The following is a 19,028-nucleotide window of genomic DNA, read 5'->3' on the forward strand; positions in this document are numbered from 1 at the left end:
TTAATCAAGTTTGATCACAAAATGCTGAAAAACCTTAATCTGACTGCTTGTCTTTCCCACTCACCCAAAAAACAGTCCCAATAAATGATACTAATTACGCTTCAGCAATAGTTCAATTCCACAACTGTGATAGACAATCATTAATAATTAGGCAATTCAAATTGACATAAATATGGTAATAAAAAAGATATTGTATTATTTTATTACATTGACATAATCTTTGCAAGTATTTTACACATTTCTCAGTGCTAAATTTATATACTCTTATCATATCTGTCTTTGATTTCGTACATCAGTAATTCTATATAATTTGCTTTTTACCAAGATCTATTTCACATGCTTCATAAGTTGCAAAAACCATGGCAAGATACGACACCACTAAACCAAAAGATTGTTGAAATCCTATGACCTAGTTTCTGTTAAACAACGGGTATTCATTGGGTCAAAATGAGAGCAGAGGAGAAATGTAATCAACAAATCCTTAAGAAAACTAGTATCATTTGTAGGACTTCATCAATCTTGTCATTTATTCACATCTACAGATTTATAACAGCAACCTATCAAAGTAATAGTATTACTACAATCATCAAACTTGTGATACAATGGGTTACAAAGTTTGTGAAATGGACACCAGAACAGGTGACCCACCATAAACAAAAATATTACAGGTCTGAAAATGCACAATTAGCAATTTTGGCATGTGTAATTTGCCATTATTCTACCCCAAAGCAAATATGCATTCATTTTCAGAACCCTCTCTGGGCTCTGTAAAAATTCTACAAAACATACATTTAGAATGTATTACAAATTAAGGCTTTGAGATTGTTGTCTCAGGGGTATGTAACTTGGTACATGTATATATGAAATTATTTCAGCATTTGTTGACAAATACAAACACAAACAGCTATACCTGATTTTAACCAGCCTTCTCAGCAGCACATGATTCAAGCTACTGCTATCACAGATTAGTAATATTCCAAGTTGGTCAATTATTTTATATTTCTTAATTGTTCATAATTTTATGATGTACAATTTGCAGCCAGGCAAATACTGGTAATTTATGCTTGCACTTATTTTTAAATTCATGAAAGATACCTGATTGACAATTAATATACATGTACATCAAACATTTTTCAAATAACATGAGCAACAGAATTTTCTCTCCTGTTTCTCATTCAATCCCTTTTTCATATAATTTATATACAAAATTGTTGAACATAAAAAACTGTTGAACATAAAAAAACATAAAAAATTGTTGAACATAAAAAATTGTTGAACATAAAAAATGGTTGAACATAAAAAATAGTTGATGCATCCATAAAATAAAGAGTTTTCTTTTTGGTACAAATTACTACAAAAATAACAAAATGCATCATAATTATTTCAACTTTTCACATTACAAAGAGAAACTGCTGTAAGTTGCAAACTGATACTCCAGATATGGAATATGGTGAAAGTATGGTTGATGAAACAAACCAACAGTTGCAGATATTGGAGTATTCCAGTTGAAATCCATACACCCACATGTATTTAATCTCCCAAACAGCGGTGCAGAATTCAAATGGTGTCGCCCATTCAGGTAACCCCATTTGAAATGCACACTCCCTGTGTGGAAGGACATGGGGGGTGCATGGATTTCAAGTGGAATAGCCCATTGAGATCATTCACATGTAGTGACTGATCCGATGGATGGTCTTCTAAGTTCTACATCATTCATTGCTGATGACTACAATCACAAGGTTTAATAGATCAAGCCAGTTAAGCGAATGCCCTGGTGCCGTGTGTCATTACCGCTCAATGCGCTCATGCACTGATCAACCACACGATAAAAAGTTCGGGAAGCACCGTAAGAAAACTTGGCAAGTGGTGGCAAGAAAGTTTCGCACCACGTACGGCGAAGTTCACTTTTCAAAGGGCGAACTGTTGTTACGAAAATCAAAACGACTGGTAAACATTTCTACTAAATGACCTCAAAGGTCAAATCTTCTCATTTCGTCTGTGAAAAATAAAATGACGAAATTGCAACAGTGACAGTCACCCTTACGAGTGAAAATACAGCTTATTTAGCCAGTATCAACATGGTGTCCTCGGTTTGAATATTTTCCTAACATATTGGACTAACTCCACAGCTATATGGTTTTCCCAATATAACAGTAATGGAAAAAAAACTGAAATTGTTCGTCATTTTTCGCACAAAATTTTTGGAAAAAAATGACGCCACGGACATAAACAACAATCTCCTAATTAGCACATGGTCGCCATTCCGCCAGCTAGCTCGTCCTGTGATTGGTCCTTTAGTTATCTAGTTATTATTCTATATCGATGTAATAGATACCTTTACTGGTGAGCAATAGCTACTTTTTTAAATGGCATGACAAGCCAGACCAGTCCGATGCAGGTGCAAAATATTAAAAAATGGCTAAGCAACCGGATAATTTTGCGGAACTTGCAGTCTTGAAATTGATTTCAAGAGAGGTCATTTAATTCAGCAGTTACCCTGATTACTGAATACTATAGGCAAAATATCTAATTCTCGATCATGAGAGCCAACTTGGGTAGGCTGCGTCGAGCGTACTATGAAAAGACCACATGCTTACATAGCAAGCGCAACATTTGAGAATTGACCAATCACGGTCTTTGCATAAGGTCCTTGATAGGCAAGGTCAAGGTTCAGGCATGTAGGTTGTGCAATTGTGTTATTCCATGAAAGGTACGCTGTTGCAACAGTGCACAGAAGGTACATCCTCTCAACATCGAGAATTAAATATTTGCCAAAAGAGAACAATATACACTATTCTATTCTCCATTATAATGTTGATTTTGCTGCACATTATGCAACAGCAATAATCACACATACATACGCAGAATGAATAGCTTTGTTGAAACTGCCTGAAAAAGTGTGTGCATTCAGCCTTAAAAGGCCCAACAGGCTGAAAAAAAAGGTACAATTACCGAATAGGGTGCAACTTGCTCGACTTGAGTCCAATCCTCGTTTACAGAGGTTAGGGTTTATGGTTGGGTAGGGCAGTCTTGTAATAAGAATAATAGAGTTGCACCCTATTTGGCAATCGCTCCGAAAGATATACAAATTTGTCAGTTCGGATAACAAAAATCCCTGAATTCAAGCCTGAAAATTCTCATGCCTGCATACGAGAGCATTTCTCTTCTATAGTGCTCTTACAACAAAAAGAAATATCACAGCACTTTACAAAAAGAAAAAAATGCTCATTACATTACATAATCACATTATGCAGTGATTCTTTGTCATGATTATATAAATTATACATGCCTGTAGCATGTAACATCATCAAGTCTACTTCAACTGAATATTTGAAATTATATATTCCAAATGTAACAATAACAAAAATATATTACAATATGTTTACAATACATGCAATAAGTTGCTGCTTTGGTGTAGCATCATAGGGGCACATCCCCCATCAATATTAAAATTTAGAAAATCCCAAAGGAAAATTGCTGAATAAAGGCCTATGCCCCCCCCCCCATCAGACCTAGTTCCCCCCATCATGATTGGTGCCCCCTCATAGGATCACTCATGCTACGCCACTAAGTTGCTGCCACATAACAAGCAACTCTAAAAACAATGTAAAACTTGAAAATCCTGGGTTATTTTGTCCATGCAAAATGACTCAAGTTATAAGTGTGTTTTATAGTAAATATTTTGAGCACATCGTTTACAACAGTTCTGATATATATACTGCATTTGGTGCTGTTTATAGATATCAAATTGCACATATGATTCCTTGAGGTGTTGAATGACCGCCACCATATATATCCTCGCTTGTTTATGGTGTGCCAATATCCATGTCTTTAGAAGGATATTGATGTTCAGTACATCCCAATACAGCTGGTGTTTATAGTCCAGAGCTTCCGGACAATTTCTGCCCGGACAGAATTTATACTTTGGTATAAGCAATGTCAAAAGGAGACAGTTTTAGGCAGGTTATCAATTTTGAGGTTTTTACTTATCTTAAATATAGAGATATTTTGCTACACACCGCCATTTTCCCAAATGAAATCGGACATTCCTAAGCGAAGATATCGAGTTCCTAAATTATGGTATTGTGAAATTGAGATATCGGCCTTTAAAAATATTATTGACAATGTTGAGAGTACGAATTACCTTAAAAAATGTCTCAAAAAATACAACAAGATGCCAGTTATATTCCGATCTGAAACTATCAGACAATATTTTAAACATTAATAACATCACAAATTCGCAACATTCCCAAATTGTGAAAAAAATCACCCCCTGGCAGATTTTTGGTTATTTCTCCATTTACGATCCTGCCCAAAAGTGTCTGCTTTTGATGTGAGACGTCACATTATGCTCCCACTATATAAAACATGCTTAATGTGATCCACTCAGGCCAACATAGTAATTTTGGATAATTGATTTATCATGGTAGTATCATCGGGAGCTTTGCGATTTACTAAAACCCTGTGTCTCTACCATACATGGTGGCGAAGTTTATATTTTCAATTATTTGTGGGTGTGTGTGTGTGTCAGCTACTCAAATTCAAAATACCCAGCATTAGCCTGATATTGGCTGAGTGGAGTATATTGTGTCACATTCTGTTATTACCGTAACCACCCGGGTATAAGCCCACCTTTGGCTATAAGCCCACCCCCTATTTTTCAAAACATTCTGGGAACAAGGGTGCACTCAGGTATAAGCCCAGTACTAAATTTTGGCTAAGTTCTTAAATCAAGTCAATGCTTTGCTCTCATATTTAAGAACAACTATAAAAAATATCAGTTGATAATTAACATTTCACACTTATAATTTTAAGAAATTGACATAGAAGATAGAAATTACTGGTACATTGGGCATATACAAATGGGGGTGATTGTTCTTATTTTTAAATTCAAGCATTAGCCCTTCCCCGTTTATAAGCCCACCCACATTTTTGAAGTGAAATCTGCCATCTAGGGGGGTGGGCTTATACCCGAGTGGTTACGGTACATAAATCTGAATGTCCTCCTTTTGCATAGCCAATATTTACAAATTATTCCTGAGATATTATATCGCAATTAAATCGGATTATAATACAGCATATTGCTGATCACATGATTGCATAAATATGAGTGATCATCTTGTTTTCTATCTTAAATTGAGGCCTACTATTAAAACAATATGTTTCCAAGTTTTGAGAGTTCTATTACTCCAGCAGTTAAGATATATGTATACCAGGTTTACGGGGTAGTGAGAAAAATATGAGCTTTCTTCTAATACCAAAATCTTGCATTGTGATGATGGTCAAACACCTGTCATAAACTCCATAAATTATCCACATTCAGTGGTATTCCTAAAAGGGTACAGCACCCTAATTAGCCTACATCTAGAATAAACTTTGCAACCAGATCAGTTCATCAAGAACATTCAATAGTATACTTCCAGCGTTCGAAATTTTGGTTGTCCGGTTGCCCGGGACAACTAAAAAAGTCGCAGGACAACCAAAAATACTGATTCGGTTGTCCGCCGGACAACCATAAATCTAGCCAAAAGTCACATTTGTAGGCCTACAGACAACCAAAAACTTAGACGGACAACCAGAAATTGTAATCTGGTTGTCCGTGGGACAACCATTTATTTTTCCTAAATTCGAACACTGTATACTTCTATTGGGACACCTCTATAAAAGTGGCAGCACCCAAATCAGCCTTCATCTTGAATAAACTTTGCAGCCAGGTTCAGATGCCAAAATATATCCATTTTTCTTGATTGAGATATAAAGAACATAATCAGAAAATAATAAATATGTTTCTTATTTTTGATCAGTTTCAAAAATAGATTTTTTACAGTAGGGTGTCTGTTAAACGCTAGCATAATATTAATATTAGGCAGACGTTGGTAGCCTGCTACAAGTTGATGCAAAAAGTTTTAAAATGGCGTTTATCAGCTTTTGCATTTGAATCTTAACTTGTTAACTATGGTCCATTTGGTTGACCTCTTTGAGACAGTGATGTCAGTGCCTGATCCAGTGTGCGTAGTACTAAATCGTGTGTGTTGACTCAAAGAATTGCGGCTTTGCATTGAACTGGCAGTGTTTATTTCTTACCAAGATTTACCACATCAAATATACTGCTATGAATATATACTTCTATTTTGTTGTATAATATTTCTTGAGCTGTAGTTGAGTACATGGTCTGCAGCAGAAAAGTGCTCTGCTCTCATACGCTTGTATTCCGTACGGAAGAATAGAATAAATATCACAGTAGCTAACACAAGGTAGCCTGCATACACCAGTACTGTCACTGTAATATAAAAAAGAGAAGAGGCACATACCGTAATTTAAGTAAATGAAAAATGCATTGGTAACAAAAGCAAACCATACATACAACATTGGCCTGAGTGGATCATAATTATGTGACATGATCTGGCCCATGTGGAGGTCAAATCCTGACCTTTGACCTTTTTGCTTATAACTCCAGAAGGGTATGTCACAGATAGGTGAAAGTATACTTTTTCTAGATCGCCATGACAAGAGGAATAATTTGGGGAACTTTTCAACAGCATTTGAGCAGTTTGAACTTTGACCTCTGTGTGAACTTTGAACAACCATATCTCAAAATGCTCAATGCTGACAGAGTTCCAGTAAACTTTTTTTTTTGAAGTTGGGGGTCTTGAGAAGCAATATCCATCAAAAACAAAACTATGGACACAAAAACAAGCTTTTGTGGCAAAATTGAGTTTGGCAGCCGGACTAATATGTCACAATTATGAGTTACAGCAGACAGCAGCTTGTCTGATTTTGTGCATCTTATTAACATGCATAAGTTGAAAGGATGTGACTTTGGATTAGACCATAGAACGAAGAATCCAGGTTCAAGCTCCTTGAATGCACAAAAACTTGAAATAAATGTCACAAATGTCTGAATTGTACTAACAACATTCTGTACCGGTACTCTTGTAACTATGACTAATCACCAACGATATGGAAGAGTTCAGGTGCCAAATGTGATATGCAAAGGCTGCCTTGTAACCGCCCTGTGCACTACAAAATATATACTACAGCACAAAGCGACAACAAGCCCAAGCAACCATATCATGTGATCCAATTGCGCAATCATCACAGCACACATATACATACACATGAAAAAGCTGGCTGTGAAGCATAAACAGTCATGGCTTGCTATGCCCGGTATTGTGCTCCACATCTAATGGGTCTGTGGTTCAAAACTGGGCCAAGGAAAACAATTTTTCTCTTCATCTTCTTTCTTCCCAAGACAGCCTTTAACTATATCCTATTTTAAATCTGCACTTTTCATTTTCACATGAGTTACTGCATGCATTAATTACTCACCTGTAGTATCCATTGGCTGTGTACTTGAGGATGTCTGCATAAATTTTGAATACATGCTGTGGTTTGAATACATACTATGAGAGAATGAGTTGGTCCCATTAGTTGATGATGTCCCATTGCACTGTTGATATTGCATTTCAGCCGGAGATAGCTTGGTTGACAACCCATTATAGACAAATATTAATAACATGCCTTGTACTTGCCTACAACAAAAGAATAAAAAGATAATATATATTTGAGGTAGAAGTATTGGGGAGGCATACCTGTATATAAACAGTGAACTTAGTGCCCATCCGTTTTTCATTGGCGATTGGGCTAGATTCCTCCATATAATGTTGCTGTAAGGGGATCGGTACACCTCCACAGTGAGTCTGTTACCTTCACAGCATTAAAGAATGCCAGTACCCATTATACACCTGGGGTCCATTTCACTAAACTTTACGAAGCTTCGTAAGTCTCGAAATCATTTGTAACTTACGACGAGTAAGTTCCATTTCACTAAACTTACTAACATAACTAATAGGGATTTACAGGGACCATTATGTATTCGTAACTTTGAGAATGGTTACTTGAGTTACGATGGGTAAAACGTTTAGTGACATGGACCCCAGGGTAGAGAGGAGTAATTGAGGTGAAGCACCTTAATCAAGGTGCAACACGCATACAGGTCCAATTATACATGTAATTATACATATATTACTGCTTTAATACATGTACATCATACCTCTTAAGATATAATTCAAGATAAATTTCTTTGCACTGTTTTTATTTTTAAAGGAGTACATTTCTTACCCTGACATGGCCATAAAACCAGCTGATGTTCCCTCTGATACTGGATATACACACTCAACGCCAAGCTCAAGACACACTGGATATATACCAAAGCCAAATAAACCTAACAATGACAGACTGGTAATGATGTACGGCTCTTTATCTCTCATATGTGAAAACTGGAAGACATAACAAAAATATATCTTGTCAAATTATCATGTCTCATCAAAATTATTATAGTTTGATCAGCTCGTAATCTGCGGGAAATGGTAGGCTTTTACCACTATGCCGAAGAGTAGACCCACGTTAAGAGTGCTAATCAGCTCGTAATCGGCGGAAATGGTAGGCTTTTACCACTATGCCGAAAAGTAGACCCACGTTAAGAGTGCTATAGTTGACCTGCCTGGTCTATATTTTGTGTGTTAAAGAAAGTAAACGAAGTATAGGACTAGGTTTGATAATTCATAATGCTTCTAGTGAGATGTTACAAGACAATTGATAAAATGTATCAATATTAATCCATGATGTTATAATGCCCATCGATTTCAAGCTGATCAAACTTTATACCCAAAGAATATACCCTGTGTGTAACACTACAGTAAATCTGCCATTATTGGTTTGTCAATCATAGAGGGCAAATAGAGTACCTCCAACATTTTTTTGTAAATAGCCAAAATGGTACTATAATATGCATCTTTAAGCTTGAGCATAACTAAGGTTTGCGCACTCAGCGCTTAGTGCACATTTTATGGTACACCAGGATCATAGTGAAATTATCTGAGGTTTGCAATAACACACAAACATGGCAGAGTCAGTACTGTTTGGTTCTACCTCTTTTAGTCTTAAACTAAGAATGAAGAAAGTAGACAGCACTAGATGAATGAATGAGGTACGTATTATGTCAACTTGGTGCCATTCAAGAGTACTGATTGGTTACGACTGAATCACATGACATTATGTGTTTACGTACCATGTTTAAAATTCGCTCACCTTTTGCCGTCTATTGACTTGTATAAGTCATATTTTGATCTCTCTCAATATTCCAGTGCTTAATCAATTGTTACTCTTAATCTCAGGTGATTTTATCTTTCTCTCACATCATACTGATGTTGAGAGTATACATAATTTTACCCAATGTTAATAATACTCACCACTGCAAAGACTATGAAGCTCAGGGAAGTCATAGCAAACCCAATTTTGGCCATCTCTTCAAAATTTCTGTATTTGTCCACTAAAAGTCCAGCTATTAAAGCACCGACCATACCACAGCCAATCATTAATGCACCACATAAATCTGAAAAGGACTGTAAGAAAATCAAATGGAGAGTAAAGGTCGATTGATTGATTGATTGGTTCCTTGACCACCATACAACTGTACCCCCATCGATTTGATTGATTAATGATATAGCCTGGTCATAATTTGCTGACAGATTTACATGACTTGCAGTCATCCAATTATGATACTAGAATAGTTTGCAACAATTATTTACTCATGTGTCTACACCTCTTCAAACATCTATGCACAATAGCATGTTATAGATGAAGCCTGGAAGACACTGTATGCATCTGGTGAAGAGTGATCCATGAAAACCACTTGTGTTGATATGTTTATAAGGTCTTGCCATTCATAAGCAAAGATCTATAATACTAAAAGAAAAACACCTTTTTAAGTAAGCCTTTTCATATTTCAAACTCAAAACACAACATTTAAATCAGACTTACATCATTATAGCCCCGTGCGCATAGTATTTCTTCTACGATTGATGTCACTGTGGAAAATAGAGCAAATCCAGCTCCAAAACATATCACAAGAAGTATGAATGGCCCACTCCTAATGATCTGATGAAGACAGAATAACAGATATAACAACATCAAAGTTTTGTAGAAAACATTTTTCACATCATTTCTTTTTTCATCATCAATATAACAACAACAATAATAAACACTATAGTAAAAATTTCATTTGAATGAACAGTTGCCAAAAGACGCATATGATCCGACCGTGATCGTATGTCGCATATTTCAAAATACAACACTAACACGTGCCTTTGGAGACAATAATGAAAATACCAACCAATCGCAAATTATGTTACGCATATGTATGCATTCATCACACAGTGTACATGGACAATCATCACGCTGTTGGCAGCTGTGTTCATTCAAATGAAATTTTTACTATATATAATAGCTTGCGAGGCATCACTTGCAGATAATTTTGTTTTTTGCAAATCTTATTTGTATTTAATTTGACACAAAGTGCATTTTTAGGACATCCACTGATGTAAATGTTGATAATAAATTCATTATTCGGTAATTGCTCAATTTCCTGAACATCAAATTGGCCCTTGGTCAATGCTTGTGCTTGGACATTTGATTTACAGAAGCTTGTCTGGTGAATAGGATAGGGGTATCGCCCCTTCCTTAAAAAATGCTTTAGCTCTTTTTATGATGAAATGTCATAATCCAATTCTGGAGATGTAAAGATTTTTTTTTTTCACATTTCTAGATTTTTCTTCATATGCCCACATTTCTGTTCAAAATTTGCTCAATACTCTTAAAACAGCAGAAATAAATATTAAAGAACAAGCATTTTCCCCAAGATTTGAGATTGTACCTTTTTTAATCCTTGGAAGAAAGACTCATGTCTGTCAGCAGCACTAGCACTTGGAGGTGTGGGAGGAATTGAACTCCACATACCCAATGTGACCATTAATGCACCAACAGCACCAGGAATTGTAAAGTATAATAACTGGAAATAAACAAGAAAGAGATAATAGAGAAAATGTTACATTAACCCATGTCATGGATCTGAGGAAATCTAGATATTATTTCTGAGGAAAATTGCTATTTGGAGGGACACTTTCTTTCCTCAGCTATAAGGAAAAACACAATTAATTGTGGGAAAATGTTGCTCCATTATGATACATTTACTTTATTTTCATATCCACACATATTTTTAGCACTTCAAATGAGATTTGGTCTATAGTCTGTATGCCTTCCTCATGGCAGTAAAGTGAAATACATTTGTTGCTCATTTTTGCAGGAAACTGTTAGGCTAGTTGGATTCCTTGCATCATTTCCTTTCTGAAAATGTACACTTTTATATACTTATCATCATTACATTTAGAGAAACAATAAAAAACTATATCTAAATTACTGCCTCGAAGAAGCCATATAGACTACAGTTGTTATGTATACCTCCACAGACTTGCAACAAACATTATTTAGATAAGGTCAATTTAGTGATGAAAGAATCGAAATAAAATGTCTTTTACAATAAGCAATTGAATTTCCTCTGACACACTTCACCATTTTTTTTTGTAAATGAGACCAGAAGTCCAAATGGATTGATTATAGGAACAAATTTGCTTGCAATGTCCCTGTGGTTATCTGGAAACCATGATGTACTTACCAAATTTGGAATATCACCATCATTTTTCACTATCACTGAACATAAAGCAAATGCTACCAGAAGTCCAAATGGATTGGATGTAGAGCCAATTGTGTTTGCAATGGCCCTGTGGTTATCTGGAAACCACTGTGCAGCAAGTTTGGTTGGTGCAAACAGAAGGAACGGTTGTGCTATGGCGCAGATACTCTGTCCTACAATTACCACTGAAAAACTGTAATCACTTGGTATAATTTTGTGAACAGAACTAATGTAGCGTATAACAAGACCAATAATGTTTAACCAGGCTCCTAGTAATAACTGAAAGAGAAAGAGAGATTTTTTTATACAAAATGTTGACCAAGTTCAGTATTCAAGCTGATATCTTCATCCAATTATTATAAACTCCTCAACAAAAGTTTGGATTTGTATCTCAGATTACATGTATTTGTGACAAATTCAGAATGTGTTGCATATCAATGGATAGCTATTTTATTCCCCTTTATAATGACACCACAATGGAACAATCACCTTTCTCACAGCTGAGTACACATCTTGTGAATGCAGTGGGTTCTCAAACAGAATATGCCAAACTGACATCAATATAGCAGGTGGAAAAACCATACGGAACCACAACAGCCACAGGCACCTCCTCATGCTGCTCAAAAGCCTGGTCACACATTGCTTGGGATGGCATTCCATTCTTCAACCAGGATTTGTCGCAGATCATTCACTGTGGCTATTGTGGCACGTACAGCACAACCAAGCTGGTCCCACAAATGTTCAATCAGGTTGAGGTGTGGGCTGTGGCAGGCCATTCTATTCTCTCTACTCACATATTCTGTAGTCGTTGACTACACTTGCTCTGTGGGGGCAAGCGTTGTCATATCTTGGAGGATTGCATTAGAAGATATGGGATGTACAGCTTTAATATTGCACAGAATGGTCAATTTGGCACATTCTGTTTGAGACCCCACTACATTCACAAGACATCTACTCAGGCGTGAAAAAGGTGATTGTTTCAAATGTGGAGTCATTGTAAAGGGGAATGAAGTAGCTATCCATTGATATGCAACACAATATGTACATATCACAAATGATCTTTTGTTGAGGAATTTAGTATTCGACGAGGTCCTTCAGTAGTGTCCAACTGCTCTTCCAGATATCACATAAAAAGAACTATAACGGTAACACGTTTTATCGCTGAATGAGGCGCCTATATAATGCTGACCCGGAATCAAGCCTGCCCAGCCAAGCTTTCTGTGACCAAATGACTGTTCGCTTGATGACACAATCACTTCACATGGGATACCTGCCCGTGCATATGTTTTGTGAATTGTGGTTTTGTGTGGTTTAGTACAGTTAGGGTCAAGATACACATATACAGGCATGAGACTGCACTTTCCTAAAAAAACCTGAAAAAACTGAAAATGCGCGTGAAATTGGGCAAAAAGTACCAAAAACAGGCTGAAATTAAATAAAGTTGCGGAAATTTTGACTATAAAAAACTGAATTCAGTTTTTAAACTGAAAATTCTCATGCCTGCATATAGGAGGAAAATTAAGGTGTTCTTAACCCTAACGCCTCACTGGGCGGGGAGGAAAAGAAGGAAGGAAGAAAGAAAGAAGAAGAGTTTTTCTCGGGTGCAGTTTTGGCCAAGCTTTCCGCGACCATATGACTGTTCGCTTGACGACACAATCACACCACGTGGGATACCTGCCCGTGCCTATGTCTTGTGCATTGTGGTTTTGTGTGGTTTAGTACGTTAAGGTTAATCATACAAACAAACATTCAAATTTTAACACTAATTAACTTTAAGGTTAGTGTTAGCAGAAGTGAACAGATGTGGACTGATTTGTCTTCATGGGTTAAGTCAAGACCTTGTGGAAGTACAAGAGTGTGAAAGAGCAATCATTGGGTGGAATATAGAGATGGTTTAACCCAGGACCTTCTATTGCAGTTGGAAGTGTTTCAGTGGCGTAGCTGGGATTTTTTCCAGGGGGGGGCAAGGCTGTATGGGGCGGAGGCCCAAATCCACCAAACAAAAATTTTGCTGCCCCTTCCTCAACAGCCCGAAAAGGTGACCAAATTTTTTTTTCGGTGGTTTGAAAAAGTGAAGAGCAAAAAAAAAAAAAAAAAAAAAGGATTATAAGCGCTAGCTAGCCCCCTAAACATGCTAAAAGCCTCTCTCCTCCCTTTTTTCCTCTCTCTCCTTTTTCCTATTTTTTCCTTGCGCTAGGGGGCGGGGGCCCAAATAGCGCTAGGGGTGGGGGCCCAAATAGCCAATTTATGCCAGGGGGGAATTTCCCCCCTGCCCCCCCCCCCCCTGCAGCTACGCCACTGAAGTGTTTGTATTTAATGTCTATATGTAGAATGATATACTGAATGTTAAGTTTTGATAATAATGATATTTAAGTCTCTTGGATGATCAGTTATACATGTACATGTGTAGTGACCAAACACAAGATGGTGGCAAAGGTCAACTCAAATAATTTAAAATAAACATAAATCTCCACTTAGTACTGAGTGAATGATTAGGAATGAGCTATATTTCATTTGGCAGAACTTGATAATATTTTTTAATACCAAAAAATTAGTGCTGGAATAGGGAGTAAGTATGTTTTAATTTATTTTGTACAAGAACATCTAATGAAGTATTACTTGACTTGACTTGACAATGTGGTACATGAAAGTAGCTTGCATGTATTAGTATGACTATATGAATGATTTAGTTAACATTTGTATCCCTGCTGCTTTAGTGAATAGATTCATCAGGTTTACATTTCAAATCAATCATCAAATTTTGCTTGACAAAACAAGTTTTTACTTACTAATATTTTGTCCACTCCATCTCATTGGAGGATTTCATCAGATTTGAGCATCTGAACCAGTTTCCCGGGAAACTGATTTCTGGTTGTGTGTATATAGTCTCTTTTCAAAGTGGATCAGATGCTCAGATATGATGAAGTCCTATGATGAGATGGATGAAATATTAATAAGTAAATCTTACTGGTTTTGTGAAGTAAAATTTGCCGATTGAATTGCCCTGCTACATAAATGTATTCCGACTTTTCCGAAAAAAATAACAATTCAAATTGTTTATAAAAAAATCAATTCCTGTAACGAAGTTGAGGAAAAAGTACTTATAAATGGTCATAGATTTGAAAATGTAGCATGTAACACTATAACAATGCAAGAAGCAGCAGAGATACTCCAAGTTATTTTTCCATCCATCCCATGATGATGCAAGCTACTACTTACCCCTGTTCTTAAACCATAAGTGTCTAGAACCCAGGAGGCAATGAAACCTACAGGTATCCCTAAGCCAAAAATAATCGATAACCAGTTGATTTGCTCCAGGGATACACCAAAGTATGCGGCTGCTTTATCTGCCACTGGAGCAACAGTAATCCAAGCCTGAAACATGCACAGTAGGTAATATACAGCACATATTAGAAATACCAATGCAAATGCTGATGGTACACTTACCCCTGCTCTAAGACCAACTGTATCTAGCATCCATGCTGCTAGAAACCCAAATGGGATGCTGGCTATCATAAAGACAACGGACAGCCAGTTGATGTTCTCTAAGGTGGTGTGGTAGTATGCAGCAGAAGAATCAGCAACAGCAGCAAAAGTTATCCATGCCTAGTATTTAAAAGGGATTTCATACATGTAGATTTTACATTAATTGTGTAAACATTTATATGGGCCATGACACACATCCACCCACCCCTACCTACGCATGATACACTATACTCTAATGGCCTGACACTTATTAGGACAAATGTGACCATCCACCACGAAGTGGTAGTAAAGTCGGCTCTAGATCATTTTCTGTTTAATGCAGATTTTTGAAAGAATGCACTTTCAGCTTTAAAATGAAACCTCAACCAGCTTCATCGGACATCTGGAAGTGAAGTTATAGTTGATCAAAGGTCAACTTTCTTATATATTTTACATAGGAATCCATATACTGTTTTTGATTGTATCTCAAAATGGAATATGCCAACTTTCCTCATTTTCTAGAATTTTGATGCACCAAATGAAATGGGTTTTTTTCTCAGAAATTTTGGCCAAAACTACAATATCTCAATACAAAATGGTGATTCAATCTGATTTTTATTGTCTTAAAAAATATAACATGACCTCAAAGTGAACACTGAATGGCTACGGTGACCTCTCCTCTTTCAATCAGAAATGTGTGTGAAACATACATCAAGGGCAGGCTAAAAAAAAAAGACAGTAAATTGGAATTGCTGAAATGAATGAGCTCAACTGTGACAGGGAGTATTAAACAAACTAAAATATCCTATCTTGAAAGGCCCCTCTTCCTTTGTACAAACTAATGAAAACCTGTATAGTCATAATGGTTCATCCATGTGTGATAATAATACTAGACTTAAAACCCATGTGCATATTTATCACATGCAAGATCAAGGTACTTGTATATCTTGACCTTTGAACCCTAGCTTTGTCTTAAAAGTTTGATTACCCATGAAAGTTTGACTACCTTTACCTTCTGTGTATTGTTGTTTTTGATTACATAATTTGACAGCCATCACCAAAGGTACAATGGATTATACTGGCCACTTGATAAGGCAAAAAAAAGGGTTTGTCTAAAAGCTCGCACACATATTTGTGAAATCACAAGATTTGAAAAAAATAGAAATTTGCAGAATTTTTTTTGTAAGTTCATCCCGAAAATAACATAAAAAAAGTCAGGAATACAAATTTTTTTTTATTGCATTTGTTTTCAAACTACATGTGAGCTTTGAGACAAACCTTTATTTTTTGGCCTAAAGTCCTTGAAAAAGTCTGGTACGGTATTCTAATTAACATTAGTTAACATAAACATTATTGATCTCTTAAATTATCAGCTGATCATGAACCTGGTTTGGCATTACATGTACATTCTTTTTGCAGCAACCATGTGACTTTCTCAATGCTAAATGCAAAATTACAAGTTCTAGAACAACAAGCTGCTTGTGAACCCTTTATTTAATAATCGGCACCTCTAACATGTCTAGGGCCTCCCAAGTATTAGATCATATCCGTATTCCGCTATAGCTCTTCGATCTGTGCACTCGTCAACAAAAACATTGCAGACAAAGCCTACCTAATGAAAAATGGCTGCATGTGATTTGAAAAAGTACATGTAAGATGCAAATCTAAAACTTTCATTCCCATAGCCTGATGGAATTATTGATGGTCCATTCTTAGTCAGTGGGATTGGTGTATTACGTAGACACATAATCTGATTTGACAATCGCATGATTTTGCGTGTCGTCTATCAGCCTGTAAATGACCCCAACTTCCCATGTCATCATGAGTGTTAGAGGTGTGCATATGTATCACATTGTATGTACGTAGACGCAGTGCGGAATACTCGCACATATGCTAGCAGTATGCGCAACAAAAGATGTGAAGTTATAAACAAGTTTTTATGACAGTAACTTAATTTTTGCTTTAAAAATTAGTTTACAGTTATTAAAACAATTAACTGACTATGAATGTGCCGGCATCCACTACTCAAGATATCAGACCTGCCTGTCGTCTATCACACGGTAGAGGATAGTAAAAACAAATATTACTATCGTTTACAGCCTTTTTTAAGCAACAACAACGTGCAGTGCCAGTGATGTGATGTTCACCCGCAGTGTGCAGCAGACACAAGCCCATCCCGTCTAAAGTGGGTTTTCTTATTTCTATAGATTAGTTGCGCATTCATGAGACTACAACTACAATGCTAATTTCTATTAATTTCTGTTGTGACGAATATATGCATCTATTCAACTCTTTCTCACTTCAATATATGGACATGGTGAATAAAAATGATGACCATCCAGGTCACGTCACTAAATTCATGAAAAGATTACTTGTTTGTATTGTTCTCAGAAAAACCTGAGTTTTCTATGACTATGGCACTCTAGCTGAAATACAGAAAGATAATATAAAATGGTTAAATGTAAACCTGTATTTTAGCTAGAGTATCTCGAGCTATAGCTGTAATAATTTATATTTCTCGATCATGAGCTTGGTTACTTTATACTGTGTGCAGCGTGCACTGCGTATGTCGCATTTTTCATGGAATAACACGCTAGCGTGACATGCCCTTGACCCCAAGTCAGCTGCCTAGCGACACTGTGCCCCGAAGGTTGCTCGAGAAGTCTAGCCAAGAATTTGCTCACCGATAGCTTCACATATTCTACAGGCTAGAGACCATTGCATTCAAAATCTAGTCGGATTCGCTGAAGCATGACACTGTGTAAAGCAATCAGAAGTAAACACAGCCGAACATGACAGGCGATCGCATCAAAAATCTTGCTAAAATTACACTTCAGCAAAATTTTAAACTGTCCAAAATAGGCAAATCTTGCTCCTTTAAAGTTGACTCATCGAAATAACTTTCATCCAACTTTCAACATTAACAGCTAGAATAAATAACCTCTGGTGCAAAAAATTGCGCCGCTATCCCCGAAAAAGATAGCAATGCACTCTAGCATCGAATGCGTAACTATCGTGTGCAAATAAGCTGGAGTTCTCAAGTAACCCAAGGTCGTGGCCGTGATTGGTTAGTTCGGAATGTTACCGTCGATCGCGTTATGACTTATGGTACAAGCATGAGCATGATGAGTGGCAAGCATTGTGTGCTTACTATTCATTGCGTACAAATTGAACACTCAGTCTCATGATCGAGAATCTATTACTAGTATTTTAGCTAATAAAGTCTTATTCAAATTCCCTTTTACAAATTAAGCGTACTGCTAGCCATCCAGCGCGTATTATTTGCACAAGGTCCAATGCACACGCTTGACGTCGCGCACGTATACGCGATGGTTAAGCTGTCAAATGAAATCTGAATAAGACTTAGTGTGCAGTATGTTCACTCATTTACTTTCCCTTTTCCTTACCATAGCATTTGATATGTTGAGTACACAGAGAACCGCCAGGACATACCATCTTCGTTTGTACACACGATAGTGAATACGGCTGCCCGATTCTTCTGTACTAGTGTTCACTGATGTGTTCAGTACACTACGGTTTGCTGGCTCTCCTCCGCCTAACCGCTGGTAATTTGTCGCCATTTTCTTCCACTGATCTAACAACTTGTACTAAAAACAAAATGTCTTGCTCTCGACTATGTTTCAGGCATACAATCAGACCTTGTTGCTACCACTAAAACTACAGAAATTTAAAGTCAGTTACACGATAAACATTGTAAGCTTACTCATCACCACCACATGACTGGTTGATTGCATGACTCGCGTTGTATTGGTGTTTATGGTCTCCGGGCAAGATTCCTGTCCCATGTCAAAGAGCGTTAGGATTGACAGGAAACTCACCCTATACGAAATTCGTAAAATGGGTTGGTGGGAGGGGCACCGCGGGCGCCAAGGTCAACCAGTGGGTGGGTGGGTTAACTCCCAGGGGGTTAACTTTGGGGCTGTGCAATAATTATGAGCCCTGATGGGAGAGTAACAGTTTGAGTGGGTGGGGTGGGGGGGAATATTTTGGCCAGCCGCAAGGGGTGGGGAAT

At 37.0% G+C, this 19,028-nt stretch overlaps 1 protein-coding gene across 2 annotated transcripts; it reads right to left on the reverse strand.

The window, feature by feature from the left end:
• Positions 1-5,052: 5,052 nt before the first annotated feature.
• On the reverse strand, positions 5,053-18,798 carry LOC140148568 (solute carrier family 49 member A3-like). 2 transcript variants are annotated; one of them, XM_072170569.1, is made up of 9 exons: positions 18,403-18,798; positions 14,750-14,905; positions 11,513-11,809; positions 10,715-10,849; positions 9,823-9,939; positions 9,252-9,404; positions 8,122-8,279; positions 7,330-7,532; positions 5,053-6,280 (listed from the first exon to the last, which is right to left on the reverse strand). In XM_072170569.1, exons 1-9 carry the CDS (start codon positions 18,574-18,576, stop codon positions 6,111-6,113), a joined length of 1,563 nt encoding a protein of 520 aa, XP_072026670.1. In that variant the 5' UTR covers positions 18,577-18,798; the 3' UTR covers positions 5,053-6,110. The 2 variants fall into 2 exon arrangements, with proteins under 2 accessions (XP_072026670.1, XP_072026669.1); XM_072170568.1 differs by lacking the exon at positions 14,750-14,905 and adding an exon at positions 14,978-15,136 and having other exon boundaries at positions 18,403-18,789.
• Positions 18,799-19,028: the final 230 nt, after the last annotated feature.

Source organism: Amphiura filiformis, chromosome 3 (genome assembly GCF_039555335.1).
Source record: "Amphiura filiformis chromosome 3, Afil_fr2py, whole genome shotgun sequence".
NCBI classification, from domain to species: Eukaryota; Metazoa; Echinodermata; class Ophiuroidea; order Amphilepidida; family Amphiuridae; genus Amphiura; species Amphiura filiformis.